The 20,919-nt window shown below is 42.4% G+C and overlaps 1 protein-coding gene across 2 annotated transcripts; it reads right to left on the bottom strand.

Annotated features, from left to right (window-relative positions):
* Positions 1–6,971: 6,971 nt before the first annotated feature.
* HIF1AN (hypoxia inducible factor 1 subunit alpha inhibitor) lies at positions 6,972–17,818 on the bottom strand. Of its 2 annotated transcripts, XM_001363622.5 has the most exons (8): positions 17,569–17,818; positions 16,710–16,960; positions 15,365–15,513; positions 13,767–13,912; positions 12,266–12,372; positions 11,869–11,932; positions 9,499–9,609; positions 6,972–8,567 (listed from the first exon to the last, which is right to left on the bottom strand). In XM_001363622.5, the coding sequence occupies exons 1-8, from the start codon at positions 17,752–17,754 to the stop codon at positions 8,523–8,525; spliced, it is 1,059 nt and encodes a 352-aa protein (XP_001363659.1). In that variant the 5' UTR covers positions 17,755–17,818; the 3' UTR covers positions 6,972–8,522. The 2 variants fall into 2 exon arrangements, with proteins under 2 accessions (XP_001363659.1, XP_056661430.1); XM_056805452.1 differs by lacking the exons at positions 6,972–8,567; positions 9,499–9,609 and adding an exon at positions 9,628–10,347 and having other exon boundaries at positions 17,569–17,792.
* Positions 17,819–20,919: the final 3,101 nt, after the last annotated feature.

A 20,919-nucleotide genomic window follows, 5' to 3' on the forward strand; every position in this document is an offset into this window, starting at 1 on the left:
GGTGCCAAGAGGGAGACTTGCACTTCCTAGGAGATATTACAGGCAGCCAGGTGCCATAGACTGAGTTCTCAGATGGAGCATGAGCACAGCCTGCAGGAGCTGCAAAGAGCCTCCCCAACCTCTCAGCTACAGGGAAAAGTGCTTTAATGATATGACCACGGATGGCAGAGCTGGTGGGACTTTGCTTGGCCCATCAGTTGGCAGAAATGGGAGAACTGACCTATTTCAAGATGACAGCAGGGTTGAGGAGGTGCCAGGCAGTGAATGGAATAGAGGTGAGGTGCAACCCACAGGTATCCTAAGGACAAGTGGTGGCTCTTTCTCCAGTCATCACCTAGGTTATGAGGAGGTCTATCTATAGAAAGGACAGCAAGCTCCTTAAGAGCAGAGAAGGGCTGATTCCCTCCTGTCTTTTATCTCCTGAATAAATGTTTGTTGAATTGAAATAGAAGAGAGAATAAGCAGAATAATTTCCAGACTTCCCCCATAGGATCTGTCCAAATATACAGCAAGGTGATGCCATTTCTGAGAAGGATGGGACCTTGGACAAGAAGTGCCTAAAGTATATCCAAGGGCATCTTTGCCAAACTGCCTGGCAAACACATTACTTGGGAGAATAGGCACCACAGCGACTGAGAGAAAGTGGCCAACAAAGACAGCTTTGAAGGACCAGAGGACCAAGGAAACAGCCTGGCCAAGTCATTGTGTAAGTTCTTGGAACTACTCTTTCCAAGACGATTTCATTTTTGCCTTTGTCTATCCAACACTAACACAGAGCTAATAACAGGGATAGAGCCTGGACTTGAGACCTCACTGGACAGGGGATTCCCACAGAGAACCACTGTCCCTGCAACTTATAGATGTCTAGAGAACTGAGCAGTTAAGAGATTGAGAGATCTGCCTGGGTCACTTGGCCAGTATGTCTCAGAGGTGGGGCTTGGACCCAATCTTCCTGAAGCTCAAATGTCTGAATTGAATTGGCCAAAGGCCAAAGAAGTTAGGTTGGTAAGGCCAGCTGTTCAGTTATTAGCTCAGAGTAGGGGGTTGGTGGAAGAGGGAGGGGAGGGAAGTAACAAAGGAGTAGATTAGTTGATAAGGCAATAGAAAATAGAGTGGAGGTGGTGAAGGGAAACAGTAGGACCCCTCTTCTAAAACATCCTAGAATGTAGATGAGTTAGTGAATTAGAATACTTCTCAGAGATCCTTTAGTCCCAGATGAGACCTCTCAGCTTGAATAGGTCAAAGGCTGGCTAGCAAGTCCAAAGGCATGGGTAGCTGGCCATGATGGGTCAAGTATCCTGAGACCTGGCATGCCTCCAAGAACTTTTCTCTCTAATTAGAGTAGAATGGCCAATTCTATATGTAAAAGGAATGGGGATTGAGAGATTACAACTGTAAACAAGAATTGTTCCATGAAATGGAGTAGCTGCTACCCAGTGCTGAAGAGAAAGAGAAGGGCAACAGTGGGAAAGGAAAGTGGCCAACATGACAAATAGATCCAACTTTGGAAAAGGCAGTAGATATCCAACTATAGGAGTTGAAGGTAAAGGGGGAACCTGGCATGTTCCTAGAAAATCATAGGAATGTGAAGTAGTGAAGAAGACCAAAAAGCCCCAACTCCTAAATAATGAACTCATCAAGGCCTAGGCCAAAGAGGGTAATACAGGACATCTCCAAAAGCTTAGAGCACTTTCTTAAAAACCCAAGCCTTCTGTCTTAGAATCTATACCAAGAATCATTTTCAAGGCAGATCAATTTGGGGTTAAGTGGCTTGCCCAGGGTCACACAGCTAGGAAGTATCTGAGGCCAATCTTAAGAGTAGTTTTAAGCTTTAATTTTTTAGAACAAAACTTTTGAGATACCCTGGATTTCTCCAGAGATGAAGAACCATAAAGCTCCAAGAGAAAAATGTATTAAGAATCAGACCTGCTAAAGCAGTCCAGGAACTTTGTTCCAAAGCAAGTCATACCTTCACCATGGGATTATCTGGAAGCCAGTTTTCCTCTACAAGAAAGTACTAGATGGGAAAGCACATGGGGCGCTGAATCTGGAATGCATAAACATCCAGACTACCAGCAGCCATTTGTCTAGTAAGACTAGAGAACTTAAAGCTAGAAGACCACCTGAATTTATAGATGAGGCAACTGAGACCAAAGTGACTTGCACATGGGCTCTATTATGCCAGGGGTTCCTCAACCATCTTGGATGGTCTGTGGGTATACTCTATTATACAATTATTACAATGGTTCTTCAAATTCCCAAGTGCACTAATCATTTAAACAACCAAGTATTGTAAACAAGCGTACTCCCTATAGACTAAATGTCTCATTATTTGTTGTCAGAGTCAGTGATTTTGCCATTGATGTAAGGATCTCCTAGTGTGTTTACTTTATCATGTTGCCTAATAGATATCACTACTTTTCAAATGTTTATAAATGCTATTGTGATTAACAAAACAAATTCATTTTTAAAGCTTACAAATTCATAGTAGCTTTCCATCACCATATACTGGTTGTCTTTCCAGAGGACCAGGATGGTAAAGGGTTATGAATCTGCATTCTATGAGGTGCAGTTGAAGCAAGTGGGGATGTTTAGCTTATAGAAAACTCGAGGAGACACGATAGTTCTGTTCAAGTATCTCAGGGGCTGTCACGTGAAGTAGAGATGAGACTAGTTTGGCCCTGGAGGCAGAAAGAGAAGCACTTGGTAGAAGTTACAAAGCAATACATTCATGAACATCAGGGTAAGCTGCCTAATACTTAGAGTCATACAAAAGAATGGGTTGCCTTGAAAGGCTGACGGTTTTAGGAGGACTTCAAACAAAGACAATGTCAGTATTACTTAATTCTGAGCATAGGTTGGACTGTTTAGTATAGATGGGCCTGAGATTCCTTCACTCTCTCAAAATCTGATTCAGAATCCACCATAAAACAGTACAGATGAGCCTGAAATTTTTTTAAAGTTTATTTTTTAAAACACATTAAGGTTGAACACCACTGATCTATGTCATTGTTATGGAAAGCTTAGCTTAGTTTAGAAACCAAAAAAAATTATTTGGGACAGAGAGGCTAGTACTGTAGGGTAGTGGAAACAATGAATTTGTAATCAGTTTTGGGTTCACTTATGGCTCTATGACTTAAATTTGCACATTTTTATTTGGTGGGAGCCTTAAGACTTTTCTACAATTTCTTTGTTCTGCAGATGAGGAAACTGAGGTCCAGTGAGGTGAAATGACTCTTCAAGGTCACTCAAGGATTAAGTAGCAGACCTAATTCAGATCTTTGGACTCCAAATCCAGCACCCTTCTACTGTCTTCTCCAGCTTGTGTGACTCTGGGTCTGTCATGTTCGCTCTTGCTCAATTTTCCCTTTTATCTGTAAAATGAGGTTGGACGAGATGATCTCTAAGGTCCTCTCTGGTTCTAAATCTTTGATTCGAATTGAGCAACCAAAACCTCTAAAGTAGAAACTGAGCCTCCCTCCTGTCTCCAAGGACTCAGCTTGCTTTAGGTAATGCAGCCCGATGGAAACACCAAGGTTGAAATGGAGCTCTGAGTTCTGTTTGTAACATCAGGCCACGTAGTTTAACCTTTCTGGGTCTTACTTTCCTCATCTGTAAAATGTAGTTGGGTTGAACGGCCCTTAGGTCAAAGTTACAAGACCCCTTTGGCTGAAGATGGGCCTTGCCTGCCACTTTTCCAGGAGATGACCATACTCTCTTTGGTGCCATTTTAACAGGAGATAAAAGCTGGTATTCACATTGCACTTGAAGGTTTGTGAGGTGCCTTTATATTCTCATTTGCTCCCCATAGCTTAGAGATAAGTGACTCATTCAGGGTCTAATAGTTAATATCAAAAGATAAATTTGAAGTTAGGTCATTCCTGAATCCTGGCAGGGAGTTTTATGCACTGTAACACCTCTATTATCACAACAAAAATGAAATATGATCATAACTCTAGACTAAGAGGAACCTGAGTTCAAGTCCCACCTCTACCACCATTTGTGTCACCCAAGGCAACCATTTCACCTCTGTCCCTCATTCTCCTATCTATAAAAAAGGGATTGGATTCCATTTCAAAGGGCTCTTCCAGATTATTGAAATAAATTCCCATGATACTTACACTCTATATACACAACTATAAGCTGTTTTTATAATATACAGGTCCAAATATAAGTTGCTTTCATTCCCAGGAACTCTAAATCGTTTTAGATGTTTAGGACATCTATTCTGCAAAAAATTAACACCAATTAAAAGACCACATTCAGGTTTTCCCTAAGCCAGATTTGAGCATGAAAATAGATCTACACTGAAATGAACACAATTTTTGTAAAGCCCCATTACCTGTGAGCTATTGCTTTTTCCCCTTTTGAGTTTTTTTCTAGCAGTTACTGCATAAAACAGAGAAAAGGCATATCACTGATAAAAGAAGCCCAGTACAGCATGGCTCAGCTTGCTATGAATCCAAAACCCACATTCTATGCTTGAAGAAATATTTAATTATTGGGGGAGGAAGGGTTAAGTCTGAAAAGATTCTATCCTTAAGTACTTAGAAAAGATACTTCATGGGACACTTTCCTTTTATTCCTTATGAAAATTGTGTTATTATTGTATGCATTTTTCAGTTATGAGCCTACAAGACAAAGGATTCTGGAAACCTACTGCCTAAGGCATCTAAGATAACCTTTAAAGATCTGATGAGTCCTTGGGCTCAGGATCTGTCAGTCATAAATATTCTGCCAATGAACTAAAAGCTGGAAGAATCCAGGAACTTTGCAGTTCTAACAGAGGGCATCAGTTCTGGAAAAAAGAATACGAACTCAGTTGAAAAATGTGAAAAGGAACTGCTGCATTGCAGGTGGAAGTTATGGTGCAAATGCAGGGAGGTCTCAGTCCACCATCAAGGTCATGTGGATATTAGGCACAGATATATGCTTGGAACTACAAGAAGCCAAGTTTCTCAGAGGCAAAGAACCAGCTGGCATGGTTATGCTTCAGGCAAATCACTCCCAAATAGCCAAGAGAGGGTAGCATCTCTGGGACCAAATCAAGACAAACAGGATGCCAGTGGGTAGAGCAGGATCACAGAAAAACCATGAGCCTCATCTTTGGGGTAAAGCAGGGAAGTATCTTACTCATCTTGAGTTCTAAAAACTAAAACTAGTATTTGAGGTGAGAAATGGGAACAGGATATCACCTGGTCAAGATTAGGATAAAAATTAAATGCCCTATAAACTTGCATCCCTATGCACTTTTTTTTTTCTTGAAAGGGTTTGAAAGATTTGTGTGCCATCAGGATAATTCAGGTGTTTTTAAAGGTGGAAGGGATCTTACTGATCATTTAGACCAATATACTCTCTTGAAAGATGAGAATACTGAGTCCAAAGTTACTGTCAATGACAAGAGGTGGGATTTGAACTCAGGTATGACATGGGATATCCTCTAGGATGCAGTTTCCATAGCACAAATACAGTTAGGCCCTAACAGAGTGGCTAGAGATTCCAGCACAAATACCAAGCCAAGTCTAGATAGACAAATTACATACAGTTGGGTTTTATGCCCTTTGACCCATTCCTGATATTTGTACACCCCTCCCTCCTAGCCAGTAATCATTGAGCACTGAAAATACTATACTCAGACCACAGATGGGCCATAGGCTGGAGTTAAAGAGACCTGTTCCCAGTCTGAAGAGATCTCATTTAATGTGGCCATGACAACCACCATGAATTGAGTGGCTAGCTTCTTGTTATAAAACGTCCTCTGCTAGGTCCTCAGATCCAAACTGAGCAGCCCTGAAAACCAGGAGGGAAATAGGTGACGGTCTGAGGGAAGAGTTGAAGAAACTCTTAAACCCAGGGAGACTGTTAACCACTACCTACAGAGCAGCTCTGTTCTTAGTCAGCTTCATATTTCTCATTTAACTTTTATGTAATCATGCATCAGGGTCCTAATCGGAATGTCTCCTCATACTAGGGCTGGACCTATGCCCACCTCCTTTGCTCTCTTAAGTACAAGGGTCCAGCTCACACTGAAGGTGTATTACTGTTGGCACTTGCACAGAGGGCAAAGCCTGCACCTGGGTCAGTCTTCCTTATCGATGAGATCCTTCCCCTCTGTCTCCTAACAGATTCAGATTAATGATCGCTCATTCCTAATTGTCAAATTTCTTTTCCTTCATCCTGTGTCTAATCACCAGTGACAGAAACCATTACGCAAATGAGCAGACGACTTTCCCCAACTGTTCCCGTTGGTAAAAACCTTGTAATTTAGAGCTCTGATTTGTAGGGGAAGCTGCATCTCCCCAAGGCGTCCTGGGCATCTGCTCCACTTTTGTGAAGAGCCACCCACCCCTCAATCCAGAGCCCCCAACAAATATTTGACTTTGCATAACCAGAACTTTTTTTGTATTTGTGGTGGGGGTGGGGGAAGAAGTTCCCACCTCTTAACAAGTGACATTTACACTGGCCCAGAATCCCACAGCATGTACTGTTTCCTTATGTGGCCAGTCAGTGGTGACACCCTGAAGTGTGTTGCATTGTGCCAGGTAAGGGAATTTACAGGGACATCCATGCCAGAGGTATTTCCTCTGGACCATCCAAGGAAAAGGGCCTCTATTCAGATTCAAACTCTTTGGAGCCAAAATAGTCTGACAATATCAAGAGAGCAAGGCAAAGCAAGCCAGAGGATGGGAAAGGGATGTCACTCAGTTCCTAACCCAGTTTCATGTTATAAAATGTCCTCTGCTGGGTCCTCAAATCCAAATTGAGCAGCCCTGAAAATCAGTTATTTGTTCCTCCAATCCTGAGGCTTGTGAGAGGCTCAGCACAGGTTGCTGCTGACTCACAACTGAAAGTCTAAGAGAAAGGCTGAGGTCACCCATCAAAGGTTTGGCTTCCTTGCCCTTTTTCTCACCATAATGCCTCAAGTGTCAGATGGGAGAACAAGAAGGGACACAGACCATATAGCACTCAAGTAATTTCCCAAAATTGGTTGTTATTGAAAGAACTACACTAGAGAAGGTACCGTGTCTTCCACACTCACACACACCCTGTTCCCATCACAGAGAACATCAGGGCAGGCATAGAAAGCACAGGGATTTACAAAAGTAAACACCCCCTCCCCTACATACACCAGTCCATCAGTGCATTATAAGCTGAGCTTCTGGGGACAAGAACCACTGCTCAGACACTGAAGAGTTAAACCTTTGGCAAAAAGGGAAAAAATAAAACAGGTTTCCTCCCTCACTGCTTCTAGGAAGATTTCCTGCAAAAGGGCAGCCCCTGTTGCTCAAGACAACCAAGGAAAAGCCTATTCCTGGTGGCTGTAGCTACCTTGATTCTTGAGGGACTTTCAGAGTTTTGGAGCATCCATATATCCAGAAGTAGGAGAGATGGCAAGGGCTCTGGTTCATCTCCCTCAAGTAATGGACAGGAAGACTCCAATTCACTTCTTGGATCCTAGGGTCAACTGCTCCCATCACTGACCCTCCCATTGTCTCTAGGGGAGAGTAGCTGGTTGGGAGCAAGAAAGTCAGGAAGCTCAACCCAAAAGGAAGGAGCTAGGCAGAGGATTCCTGAGCCCCAGAGGTTTTACCTGATAAACCTCAAGCTTGTTGCAGCAAGGCCCAGCCAGTATTAATAGGCGAAAAACCAAATTAAAAATCATCTTGGTGGGTCAGGCAGCAACTTCCCTGCAGTAGTACCCAGTGGAAATGGATCAAGTCAGCATGTAGAGTATTGGTTGATAGACTTCAGCCATAGTGTGGTCATCAGAACAGAGGCACACTCAGGCCAGGCAGCTCCTTGTCCTGTAGCACAGCCAGGATTGGCAGAGTGGAGACTGGAGAGTGTTGGGAGGCAGATCCTGGCCAGAGTATGAGGACAAAGATGTACACACACAAGCCAGGTAGATCCTTCTTCCTTGTGGTACCCAAGACACACCCATGCTGTACCAAATCAAACTAGACTGTTGTGTACAGGAAGAGTATCAAGCCAGAATGGGGACAAGAAAGGCTGAAACATCCGGGAGCCTGGGAGACTAGTCATCAAGTCAACAAAATCCATTCAAAGATGCCAACATGATCCAGGTAGATGTGGCTCCTTCCCCTACCCAGACCATGGCAGTGAGGCTGTAGGACATCATGCCAAGTGATGGGAGCTCCATCACAGCCTCAGGGGCCTTGGGGGAAGGACACAAAAACAGACAGACAATGACACAGAGCTGGAACTCCACACTAAATGCAGGAATTGGGGAGGAAGAGTGAGTAGAAACACAAGTAGGAAAGGAAGAAATCACTCAAGATGGGAGCAGAGGAGGGTGGGTTGCTTAATTGCTCCACCTAACCTCACACTCCTGCCCTGGGAGGCAGGGGCAGGAACCCAGTCTGTTAAGTGCTGCGTGCAATTACTATCACTCTGGATCTTCCAGTCCTCATCAACGAAGCAGCGTGAACCGGACGAGATGGGATGGGATGGGATGGGAGTGTTGGCAGTCACCCAGAAGGAGGCCTCAGGCTTCAGGCAGGCTAGTTGTATCGACCCTTGATCATTGTGTTCAACAAGGGGCCCACCTGTGCAGATACAGGAAGATCCAGTCACAGAGGAACCTGCAATAATCCCACACCTCCTCCCTGGCCTCTGGGACAGGGACAAAAAAAAAATGTAAACAAGAGGCATCTGCTGAAGACCTTGGCCAGGAATGGGAACAGGGTTGTTTTTTAGACATAGCTCAAGTTTCATCCTCTATTCCCTCCCTTCTCCAATGGAAGGATGAGGGTGGAGACCACCTAGCATTATAGAGGGAATGGCCAACACCCTCTGCAGTCTATTTTGCATCAACTCTCTCCCACAATGCCCTGCAGCCTCTTGCTGTGCTGAGCTGATAAACAGATGCCATGTTCTTCCCCAGGGGACAGAGGAGCTGATCTCTGAACAGACAACTGACACACATGTGCATATTTTCTGCAGGCTCTGCAAAGAACTCTGGATGCTATGCATCCCTATCAGATCATATACAATTAAGACTAACGTAAACCTAAGACCCCCCCAAGGGTCTCTGGGGCACTGAAGATGGCAATACCCCCTTTCAGGGGGAGGAGACGAGTATTTCACAGCTACCCAACTCCTCTGTGTTCTCACAGGGACAGTGAAGCACCTCTGTGAGAAGTGGCTCCCAGTAATTCCCAGAGCTGCCTTGGCACAGCTGTGAGCATGCGGGGAAACGCTTTAGTGCTCTCTCCCCAATCTTCAAAAATCCCCTGGAGGATCCCCCAGCTAGCACACGAGCCCCATGGGGAATATTACTGCCAGCAAAGAACAGGTTCCATAGATCTGTCGGCCAAGCTTGGCACTCATTAGCAAACAAGGGTTTCTGAAGATGCCCGTAACCTTCATGGAGTCTCCAAAATAAGAGGAACCAAGGCTGACAATACAAATTCTGTCTTTGCCCATCAACACCCTGCACACCCAATGGCTAGAGCCTTAAACCAGGGCTAGTCATACCTCTTGTGGGTTCCCTAGGGCCTCTCCCAGCATCTTCTCAATATTTCTCATTATGGCCACTTTTTGATGAGCCTTAAGAGGATATTCAATCCTCTTAGGGGTAGGTGCCCCCTGTAAAAGAAGCAGCAGTTCAGGAAGTTATCCTTATTGGCTGGTCTCCCCTAAGTCCTTAGACAGAGAACAGGCAGAACCATTGGATACTCTGGAAAATACCTCTATTTGAAAAGGTACTTATTGTAATGGAAACTTGGGCTCCTAAGAGCACAGATTAGGAGCCAGAAGGGACCTTAGAAGTAACTTGGTCCAACCATTCAATTTATACTTGAGGAAACTGAGACCCTTAAAAGGGAAGTGGTTTACCCAGTATCACAGAGCTACTAGGCAAGCAGCCTGGATTTAGAGAACAGAAGTCCTTGGACTCAAAATCAAGTGCTCTCTCCACTTGACCATGAGCTTTTTTGTACTGTGCTGTTTTCTATTTTTTAAAGCAATGCATTATACTTGTTTGAAAAGATGAAAGGAAGGAAGGGGGGATTCCTGAGTTAAGTCACTTAAGCAGGCCTGAGATAGTGACTGAAACAGAACACTAAAACTGACAAATCCCCAAAGAACTATGGGGTGTTTTGGAAGTAAAGACACCACTCTTGCAGAGGTCAAGAGTGAACTAAAAGCTCTAGATCTAAAAGTAAAACAAAACAATAGGCCAAGCTGGGCAAAAAGAACTATACAGTATAGTGGGAAAAGTACTGGAACTGAAGTAAGAAAACCTGGTTCAAATCTTAGCTCTGCTACTTACCACCTGTGTGACTCTGGGCAAGTCACTTAACCTCTGGGCCTCAGTTTCCTCATCTGTAAAATGAGGACATTGGATGAGATGATCTCTAAGATCCCTTCTGCCTCTAAAGCTTATGATTCTATGAACTATAAAGAGAAGTTTATGAAATTTAGGTATCACCTGCTAGGGATTGGATATGTTTTTTGATATGTATGTACTTCTTTAAAAAAATAAAAAACCCTTATTTTCTGTCTTAGATTCTAAGGCAACTGGGGTTAAGTAACTTGCCCAGGTCATACAGCTGGGAAATGTCTGAGGTCACATTCGAATCCAGGTTCTCTCAACTCCTGGCCTGAAGTCCTATTCATTGTGCTACCTAGCTGCCCCACATATTTCTAATTACTTTATATTACTTTATACTGGCACATTATTTCTGAATTTGTATTGTCTTTTCCCCCTTTGAAAATAAAAAACCCAAAAAACATAAACCTTGCAAAATGAGATTAAAAACAAAACAAAACACCATGGCTAATGGAAGAATTTGTTTTGATTATTAATATTCTTGAGTTTTGTTTTCCTCTCTTCCCTGCTAAGGGGCAAAGTGTGAGGGAGAAAAAATAGATTAACTAAAAAAATAATTTGCTAAATGTACTCTTAAAAAAAAAAAGAGTATATGGTGGCAGGAAAAAGAAAAGAAGCAGATGGTGAATGTGAGTGAGTCAAGAGAGACCTGGCTCAATCTTGTCTTGGACATGAATTGTGTGACTTTGGGTGAAGTTTTATCTTCTAAGTCTTAGTTTCCCATCATCCATAGAAAAGTGGGGAAAAAAAGGGGAAAAAATACTTCATAGTGTTGTTTTGAGGCTCAAATTTACTACTGTATGTACATAAAGTTCTTTGCAAATCTTAAGTGTATTTATAAGGCACTATATAAAACAGCTGGTGATCCTATAGATAAAAATAATGGACCTGGAATCACAAAGAGCTGAGTTAAAAATCCAACCCTGGACACTTACCAGACTCTGGGCAAGTCAGTTAGCCTCTGTGCCTCAGTTTCCTCAACTGTTAAAAGGGGATAATAATAACACCTACCTTTCAGGGTTGTTGGATCAAATAAAACGTTTATAAAGCACTCTGCAAACCTTAAAGCAGTATATAAATGCTAACTATTATTATGTAAATGTTAAATATTATTATAGTGAAAGAAGCAGAAAAAGGGGGAAAGGTAAATAGGGATCAGGTAAATAAGGAATACTATCTTGGTTAGCATTTAGTCCTCAGTAAAAGGTTTAGAAAGTCATAGTAGTGAGGGCAAGATTCTATGAACCTCTTCTAAGACAAAACTACTCCCCAGGGTACCTCCCTGAGCTCTGCAAAGTCTAAAGCTGAAGATTGTATCTTTCACCCCTTCTTCCCTTTGCCAAGGAAGCTAAACTTACTTGGCCCCCCTCTGCCCATAAGGAGATTTGAACCAAAAAGTCATCTTTTCTATAGTGGAAACCCTTCACTCACCAGGGAAGCTAAGCCCCAAGACAAGCACACCATAGTCTGACCTCCTCCCATCACCACCCTTACCCCATGAGGATGATATTCACCTTGTACCAGAAGTTCACAGTGATGGTGGTTCCCCCATTCAGTAATGATTCTATGTGATGCCACCTGCAACAAAATAAACCAACACATTCCAATTCTGCCATGGGTATTTTTAAGTGAAATAAGAACTACACAGGGTCCAGGGTAAAAAATAAAAATAGCTAAGGGATTGATGATCACCTAAAACCACTGAGGTCAATGGCACTAAGACTCTTAAGACTTTTATTCAGTCTCCAAATGTCAAAGAAATAAGACCAACAGGCCTTCTGGGATTTTTATTGGTAAAAATAATGAATACTAGGTTGCCTTTATCAGAAGAGAGAACTGTCATTCAACTGAAGGACATCACACCATGTCATAATATGAGTACACTGTTCCCACCACCCATCTCCTACTTACCAGTACATAGGGATATAAAGAACATCACCAGGGCCAACCACTGTCTCATAGCCAACCACATTCTGGAAATTGGGAAACCTCTCGTAGTCAGGATTGTCAAAATCCACCTGGCAGATCCAGGGAGGGAAGAAATTTATCAGCCAATGAGCATTTACTGATATCTACTTAGGTAGTACCTGTATGAGTAGAAGAAATTTCCTCAACTATGAGTTTTCCATACCAATGAAAGCCTAGGTCTGATCACTTTCCCTGTGCTAGGTTTTAGGGAGTAAAAAGAGAAGACAGCATAGTACTAGGAAATTTATAACTTACTTGGGAGGCAAACCAAACACATAAAACAATCAGAGAATAATATGACAGGACATATCAAACTGAAGATCCTAAGATCCTTCCTAAGACCTGTTATTCTGAGAAATGGCTGAAGAACCTAAAGGTTTGGGTGTTTATCATAAAAGTTTCAAGTGCTGAGATTTTGGGGATATGCTCTGTCAAAGCACAAACAAAAGTATTCTGGTGGGATAAGAATCTTTCATGTCAGAAGCCTTTTTCTATAGAAAGCCAATTGACTCCTCTCTAACTGCTCAGGGTCAACTTGCCCCCACTTCTGCCTAAGACTTCCTATGATAAATACAAGCCACCCTGTTCTATACCTGACAAGCTTCAATAGCTTAATAGAACAATCTCAAAACATGGGAAGATCTGGATCTGAGCCTAAACTTTTTAAGAGATCTAAAGATAAGTCCAAGCACACCAGAGCAGTCCAAGACAATATGAGCTCTAGTAAAAAAGGGTAATGAAATAGAGGTGGATCTATAGAGGGCACTATTACCCAAAAGCATCAAAGATAAAATACAGAGGTCTTGGGAATTGGTTATAAGTGAGAACAAACACAGAATAATTTTATATGCTAAAATATAATTCTTTTTTTTTTTAATCCTTATCTTCTGTCTAGGAATCAATACTGTGTATTGGTTCCAAGGCAGAAGAGTGGTATGGGCTAGGAAATGGAGGTTAAGTGACTTGCCCAGGATCACACAGATGGGAAGTGTCTGAGGCCAAATTTGAACTCAGGACCTCCCATCTCTAGGCCTGGTTCTCAATCCACTGAGCTACCCAGCTGCTCCCCCAAAATATAATTCTGGCTTATCTGCAAGGTTAGCTACTTTTACTTGAAAGATTCAATATAGGGGTATCTAGGTGGCTCAATGGACAGAGTGCCAAGCCCAGAGAAAGGAGGACCTGGGTTCAAATCTGAAATCAGATACTTCCTGGCTGAGTGACCATAGGCAAGTCACTTACCCCCAACTGCCTAACCCTTGCCCCTCTTCTTCCTTGGAACCAATACAATACAAATAAAAGAATACAACCAATATCTTGATTCTAAGACAGAAGGTAAGATTTTTTTTAAATTAAAAAAAAATCAATATAAGAGTCCACTCCCTCAATGACAAAGAAATATGAATAAGAATGGATTGCCTTCCCCCATACCCTGTTAACTCACCTGACTCTGTCTATCACAGGGATGGTGCACAGGATATGGATAGAGGCACTCAAATTGATCTGGAGGAAACAGGATGCATCGCTTATAGCCCTTGATCTGAGCAAAGAAGTTTTGTTGTTCATCATAGTGAGCAGGTGTCACATTTCCTGCAAGAGTGAAGATATTTGTCATCCACAGCAGAATACATACTGAATAGGCCAGAGTAGGGGGTCTGACAAACGATGTCCGAAAGTCCAGATCTGTCCCGCTACCTGTTTTTGTACATCCCCATAAGCTAAGAATGGTTTTTATGATTTTAAACATAATCAAACTTTTATTTTAAAATGTAAAAATCATTCTGAGTCCAGTTAGTAGAAAAACAAGCATCAAGACTAGCTAGTTATATAGTTTGCCAAAACCTTGGTTAACATACATTATCTAAGAGAGGCTGCATGAAAATACCGAAGGATCAAATTTCTTTAATGTTTGGGAACCCTCAGACTCACTACTCACCCATGGACCCAAAGTCACCAAAATTCAAAGTCGTACAAAAACACATATATACAAATGAGCTAATTCTCAGCATATACAATCACGAATTCCAGCAAAATATCTAAGTGATGGACGTTTAAATTGAAAGAAGTTCGTTAAACATCAAGAGCTAAAAAATTTGCAAATGACAAAATTAATAGTTTGTTATCTCTTCAAGAGTAAAGTAATATATCAAAATGGTATTTATAATTTTGGCAAAAATGATAATTTATACTCTAATTTCTTTTTCAATTTCCAAGGCTAATATCCTTTGGACATGCAAAAAGTCCACCTGAAGAATTTTAAATAAACCCATAAAGAAACACTGAAAACTAAAGAGCAACACAGACATACCATTCTTAAATGAAGCTGGCCAGGCAGTCTGAACTGCATGAACTGGTACCTGCACCATGAAGTTCTCCTGAATAGCTTTTAAGCTTCTCACAGCACATGCCCAATCCCATCCTAATCTTCTCCTCTCTACCCAGGCTAATTGCTATAACCTCTTCCAGAATCTACAGAATACTAAAGGATGTTAGTACACATTCCTGAGTGATGGAAATGAAATAATCTCTGCAGCCCAGAACTGTTTCCTCAACGGTAATGGTTCATGTATTCCCTTGAAACTGAAAGTGATCTGCTCCTCCACTGCCCACTACTGGCAGACATCCAGGAAAACAAAAGTCTATGGTAACTCAAATATGAACTTGTTAGGTCAGCAAAGAGCTGGGGGGGGGGGGGGGGGGGGCTTGAAAAAGAAATTGTTTCAACCAGAACTGACCCGTGCCATTAAGTCCAGTCATGAGGAATCAGAACCTACAGATGAATGGTCTTCAGAGCTCAAATATAAAAGATCTAAATACTCACTGAATGACTGAAAAGATGCTATCTCCTGCTAGAATACAAACATCTCATTCCAGATTAGCAATCTTCTCAACATGATAAAAGCTGCTAAAGATTGATAATGCTTCAGAGAAGCCCCTAAAATTTAGGTTGGTATGGCCCACAATCAGCCGGGGAGATCACTCTAGCACTGGATCACTCAACACTTACAACCATTTCTCCTAGATTCTTGCTTAGTCTCTTACCTTCCATGCCAATGAGCAGCAGATTGGAGGTCAGCTGCCCCCAGCCACGCTTTCCCTGCTGTTTATTAATCCAGTTCCAGTTAAAACCCAAGAAGTCCATGACAATCTTCCTGCCTACTGTGTCATTGAGAGTCTGCTGCAGATACAACCTATATTCCCCAAGAAGAAAGTCTCATTAGCATACATACTCAGCCAAAGCCTCCCCACATTCTGAAATACAAACCCATACCCAGAGCTGGCATGATCCCCACAGGGAACAGCTGCAAATAGCCAATACTAATCTGGGAAATCTAAATCCTTTCCTCTATATCTCAGGGCTCTAACATCAAACCTATAACCTCAGAAAGTCATGAGAGTGAAGAATTCCCAGTATGTTTTTAAAAGCCTCCAACTTTTCTAAAATAAAGTATATGGCTTATGTGAAGATTGTTCCTACCCGAAAATAGTCAGGTGTCACTGACAGGAAATGGCAGCTCATATAAACTTGGCCAAATCACATCCAAGGCCAAACATGGCAGTAATACTCTAGGAGGTGCCTAGAGGATTATCAATAACCTTATAGTATTGGCAATATTTGAACTATCTCAAAAGTAAAGAAAATCAAACAAACAAAATTCATGAAATATGCTTTGTAAACAAGTTTACAAAGTTTGTTTCAGCGATGACTTGTCATCAAAAGAATCAGAACTGGGTAAAGCAACACAGTGCTGGGAAGACCAGAGAAAGGATGAGGGTTGGAGGTGAAGTGACCAAACAAAGATGATCTAATCAAACATCCATGTGCAAAAGTGCTCAAAGAAAAGCTCAACCCTAGGTTACAAATGCTTCATGTAGGGCCTAACAGGAGCTGCTTTAGAAAGAGAAATGAACTGTGCATGCCAAAAGCAATGAACAGGTGAGATATAAGATGCAGGGTCAAATTCCCACACATGTGCATGTACATGACATAGATGAACATGACAATTCAGGGAATGTACAATAATAGTATTCCTCACTGAACCAATGTAAACTGTCCAAAAAGCTGCATCTACAATTCACTCTTCCCTAACCAGAACATTGTTTCTAGAGACAAGGATCTTGAATCACAATCAAAAAGCAACCACCTACCTACCTACCCATCAGTCACTTCATAGATCCCAAGTTAACTGGATTGGCCTTGGCTGTTAGACCACCAGAAAACATAAAAATGAGACTAAGGATTATGTCAGGGAGAGTTCTAAGATTGCAATTCCCGTACTATATAGGCCTTTGACAGGGTATCAGAAAGAATAAGAGATGAAATCTATATTTTTACCCCAATTCTAGCCCTTATGCCTCACTTCAGTACAACTCCTACTTATCTTACCTCTCTTCACTGCCCCGCTGTTGTATGTCCTGTAGCTTCTCTACAAACTCATGGAATTTCATCTCTTCCCTGTTGGACCTTGGTTTAAAAGTTTGGAAGTTAGCCATCTTTTTCTCATCATAGTACAGGAATTTGTGGGTACTGGCACTATACACTGAGAAATCTCCATTGCCAATATTTTCTTGTAGATAATCGAGATCCCATTTCAGGGCAGGATACACTAAGTTTGTGTCAGTCAATACCACAGGCTCCTGAGGAAAGAGCACCAGGCAAAAAAAAAAAAGTTGGAGAGCAGTCCCTCAAAGTTCCACTCCTGCAAGGCACAGCCCTGTGATCACTATTCTTTCCAGGACCCCCAAGAATCCATTCTTTTGGCATTCTCCTATCATAATGCCTCATCCCCAGAACCTTATTCTCATTCCTTCCTTGTGTTTCCCACTCTTAAGCAGAGTCCCCTTTACCAAACTTCACTCAACCATCTCCAACTTTCTTCAGAACCTCCCGATCTCCCCTTCAGAACACCCCTGCCACTTTACACTCAATGAAAACACATCCCACCCAATTCTCTTTAATTCCACACCTTAATGAACTCAGAAAAATCATCTCTTCCAAATCTGAGGTTCGGACAGCCTTACTGTCAGCAAGCTCAGATATCCCAAACTTTCCTCAGATGCACCCTTACCTCTTTCTCAAAGCTCTGATCTCTTCTTCCCCTTTCTCTCTCCCCCCTCATTCAGAGGATTTCCCTACATATCTTCCCCCGATCTTTCCCACTCTAAGCTCCTCTCAGAGACCCCCAGCAGGGCCTGTCGAGCCTCCCTCTTCCATTGCCTCTGCATCCCTCTCCCATTGCCTCCACCTCACTCTCGATGAGCTCCTCTGCCCGAGGATCACTCTGGCTTAGACGAGGGATGGGCTGGGTTCGAAAACTATAGCTACGGAGCTGGGACTCATTCCAAGCCACGCTCGGAGCCTCGGCCTCTTCTCGAGGGCCCCCAGAGCCAGAGGCCGAAGAGGCCGCCGCAGTAGCTGCTGCCGCCGCCATCTCCACCGCCAAGCCTGGTTCCACCGGAAGCGGAAGCACCTCTCCACCCCACCCACTCCCCGCCTCTTCCGGAAAAAACTACAAACGATACCATAGCGATGGCTAGAAAAGCCAGAAAAACGAGGCTGGGAAGCTTACTGCACAGCGCCCCCTGGGTTGGGGGAGTGTGGACGTTGCCTGAAGGGTTGCTGGGATCATTTAGGCCCAACCCCTCCACACTTCACACCTAGGGTATGTGCACAATGTAGGCGAGCAGTGAGAAAAGCCTCCATTTCCCACAATGCCATCGTCCCAAGGTACAGGCGCTGATTGGAGGAAAGAGAGCAGGGACCACTGAGAGGAGAAATAGAGGTCTTGGTTTTGTTGGTCTTTTAAAAATAAAAGGATCCCGGGTTTTAGGGGCCCGAGACGAATGGGTAAAAGGGCCCCTACGGGCTGCTTGGTTTGGAGGGAGGTGAGACTCCAAAGGAAAAACTTTGAGAACGGGGCATTATGTCTGGCTATTGCTCCAATATACAAACCCACATAGGAGACAGTTAAACCGCAGTTTATTCATACATACAGTGCACATACTACTATGAGACTCACTACTTGTGAGTCACACTACTAACCCGCAGTCACTGGAAACGTGCGTCTAGTGATTCAGCAGAGGGCAAGTCCGAGTTCTTCCCCTCCAAAGCTACTGGAGTGAGCTAGAGGCTGGAAAGAGATGAGCTCCGGCAGAGCAGCCGAGAACCGGGAGCAGGCATTTAGCACAACAAAAGAAGATGCTGTGTTATTACCTTGGAGAGTCGAGCCCATCCGAGGTTTTCTTGGCGAAGATACTGGAGTCATTTGCCATTTCCTTCACCTGTTCAGGAAGCTGCATTTGAACTCAGGTCCTGACTCCAGTCCCAGCACTCCATCCACTGCGTCACCTACCTGCCTTACATTAGCCCTAAGAAAACGGAACCCTTATTTTGTCAGTCAATAAGTACTTGCTAAGTGGTATTATCAGATAAGATAAAGCGGCAGTATTTCAGTTGAGTTCCTCTTTTGTTTAATACTTAGGAGGAAGGGAGATATTGAAGGATGAGAGACATTGTTTCCCTGCAGTACATGCTGAGACATACAGCCAAAAGTCAAATGTTGAACAAAATGGAGTTAGCTATGTCAGTTCACAACAGTCTGCTTTTAGTTCTTAAGTCTTATTTCAACAACGGGAGTTATTTTCACCAGAGTTCCCAATTTGACTAAGATTTGCCAAGTCATTTGTTAAATATTCTTTAATTATTTTATATTATTATATTATGTATATGTAAATATTATATATTAATTCAACATACTATGTGCCAGACAATATGCTGTGCATTGGGGACAAAAAGAAAAGCAAAAACAATCTCAGAAGGGGACAACATGTAAATGGCAGTGTACATACAAGGTATATGCAGAATAAATTGGAGATAGCCTCAGAGAGAAGGCACTAGCATTAAAGTGGTATCAGGAAACGCTTCTGACAGAAAATGAGATTTTAGCTGATTCCTAAAGAAAGCCTGGAGGTTGAAATGAAGGAAACCATTCCAGATATTGGGGATGACCAATGAAAATGCACAGATGATAAAATGTCTTGTGGGAGGAACAACTAGTAGGCCAGTACACCTTGGATCCCAAAGGACACAGAGAGCGGAAATAAAATGTAAGAATTGTGGGAAGGCAGGAAGGGGCAGAGTTAGGAAGGGCTCTGAATGAGAGATTATTTATATTTGATCCTGGAGGTGATAAGGAGTTTTGGTGGGGGTCTGACATGTTCAGACCTAATTCTAAAAAGATCAAGTTGACAGATGAGTGGAGAATAGTCTGGAGTAGGGAAGTAGTTCAGGTATGAGGTAATAAGGACCTGTAGCAAAGTGGAAGAGAATGTAGAATCAAATAGGTAGGTCTTGGCAACTGATTGGATACTGGCGATAAGAGTGAAGGGTCAAGGATGATACCTGCATTGTGATGCTGGGTAACTGGGAAGATGTTGGTATTCTTGAAAGTAAATAGGGATATTTAGAAAAGGGGAGAGTCTGAGCCAAAAGAATTCAGTTTTGACCATATTGAATTCAAGATGTCCAATAGGCAGCTTGGGATGCAAAACTGGAGATCTGAAGAGAGGTTAGGACTAGCTCTGAGAATATCTGAGAATCATCTGAATAGAGATGGTAATTGTATTCTTGGAAGCTGATAAATTCACCAAGCAAAAGAGTTTAAAACAAAAAAAGGTGGCCCAAAATAAGGCCTTAGGGGATACCCTCAAGGAAGATCATCCACCAAAGACTGACAAGAAGTTAGACAGCTAAGAGTAAAACCAGGAGAGAGCAGTGTCTGGAAAACCTGGAAAAAAGAAAGTAGCATATAGAGGATCCAGCCAGCACTGTTTGAAGATTTTCTCCAACTTCCTTTATTAGCACAAGAATAGAAACTAACTCAGTGGATGGTGGGAATAATCCAAAGCAGAGGGCTGGCAGGGAAAGATCTTTGATAGGACAAGGGAGCAAGGAATTTGAGAAAAAAGAACAGTGTAGTTGAACTAGTTCAATAAGGAGTCAAAATGGGTAAAGGAAGAAAGTATAATGAGGGTAGATTTCTCCTATTGATGTAAATTCTTTTATGCCAGAGTTTGACTTCTTATGGGCCTGGGGAAAAACTCCATTCCTTCGCCATTGGGATTAGGAATGGGCCCCATTTTTAGAATTTGAAGGCTTTATGTAATAATGGCCTCAATCAGGAAGGATTGGGTTCAAATTCTACTTCTGACATACTGGCTTTATGACTCCTACAAATCACTCATGATGTCCTTAGTTGATGCAGGCAACCCTAAGGCTACAAATTGCAAAGCAGGTTCATGTCTGCATTTTTTTCAAGAGGGGTTCTCTTTATCGATGAAATCACAAGTTCTATAAAAGTTAATGTGTATGTGTATTATACACACACACACATTTTATATAATAAAATACACAATGAAATATTTAAGAGCTTGTTTCTTGTAGGTGAAATGGAATACTCCCAGAGAAGTATGAAAAATGAGCCAAATTCAACTGTTCCTGAATTTATTTGGGTAATGACAATCCCATATTGCCAGGTTCTGAAAAGAAAGGCACTGATTAGAGAAGGGAGAACAGATGTTTGCCTCTCTCCTAGATT

This window comes from Monodelphis domestica, chromosome 1, assembly GCF_027887165.1.
Source record: "Monodelphis domestica isolate mMonDom1 chromosome 1, mMonDom1.pri, whole genome shotgun sequence".
In the NCBI taxonomy this organism is placed as follows: domain Eukaryota; kingdom Metazoa; phylum Chordata; class Mammalia; order Didelphimorphia; family Didelphidae; genus Monodelphis; species Monodelphis domestica.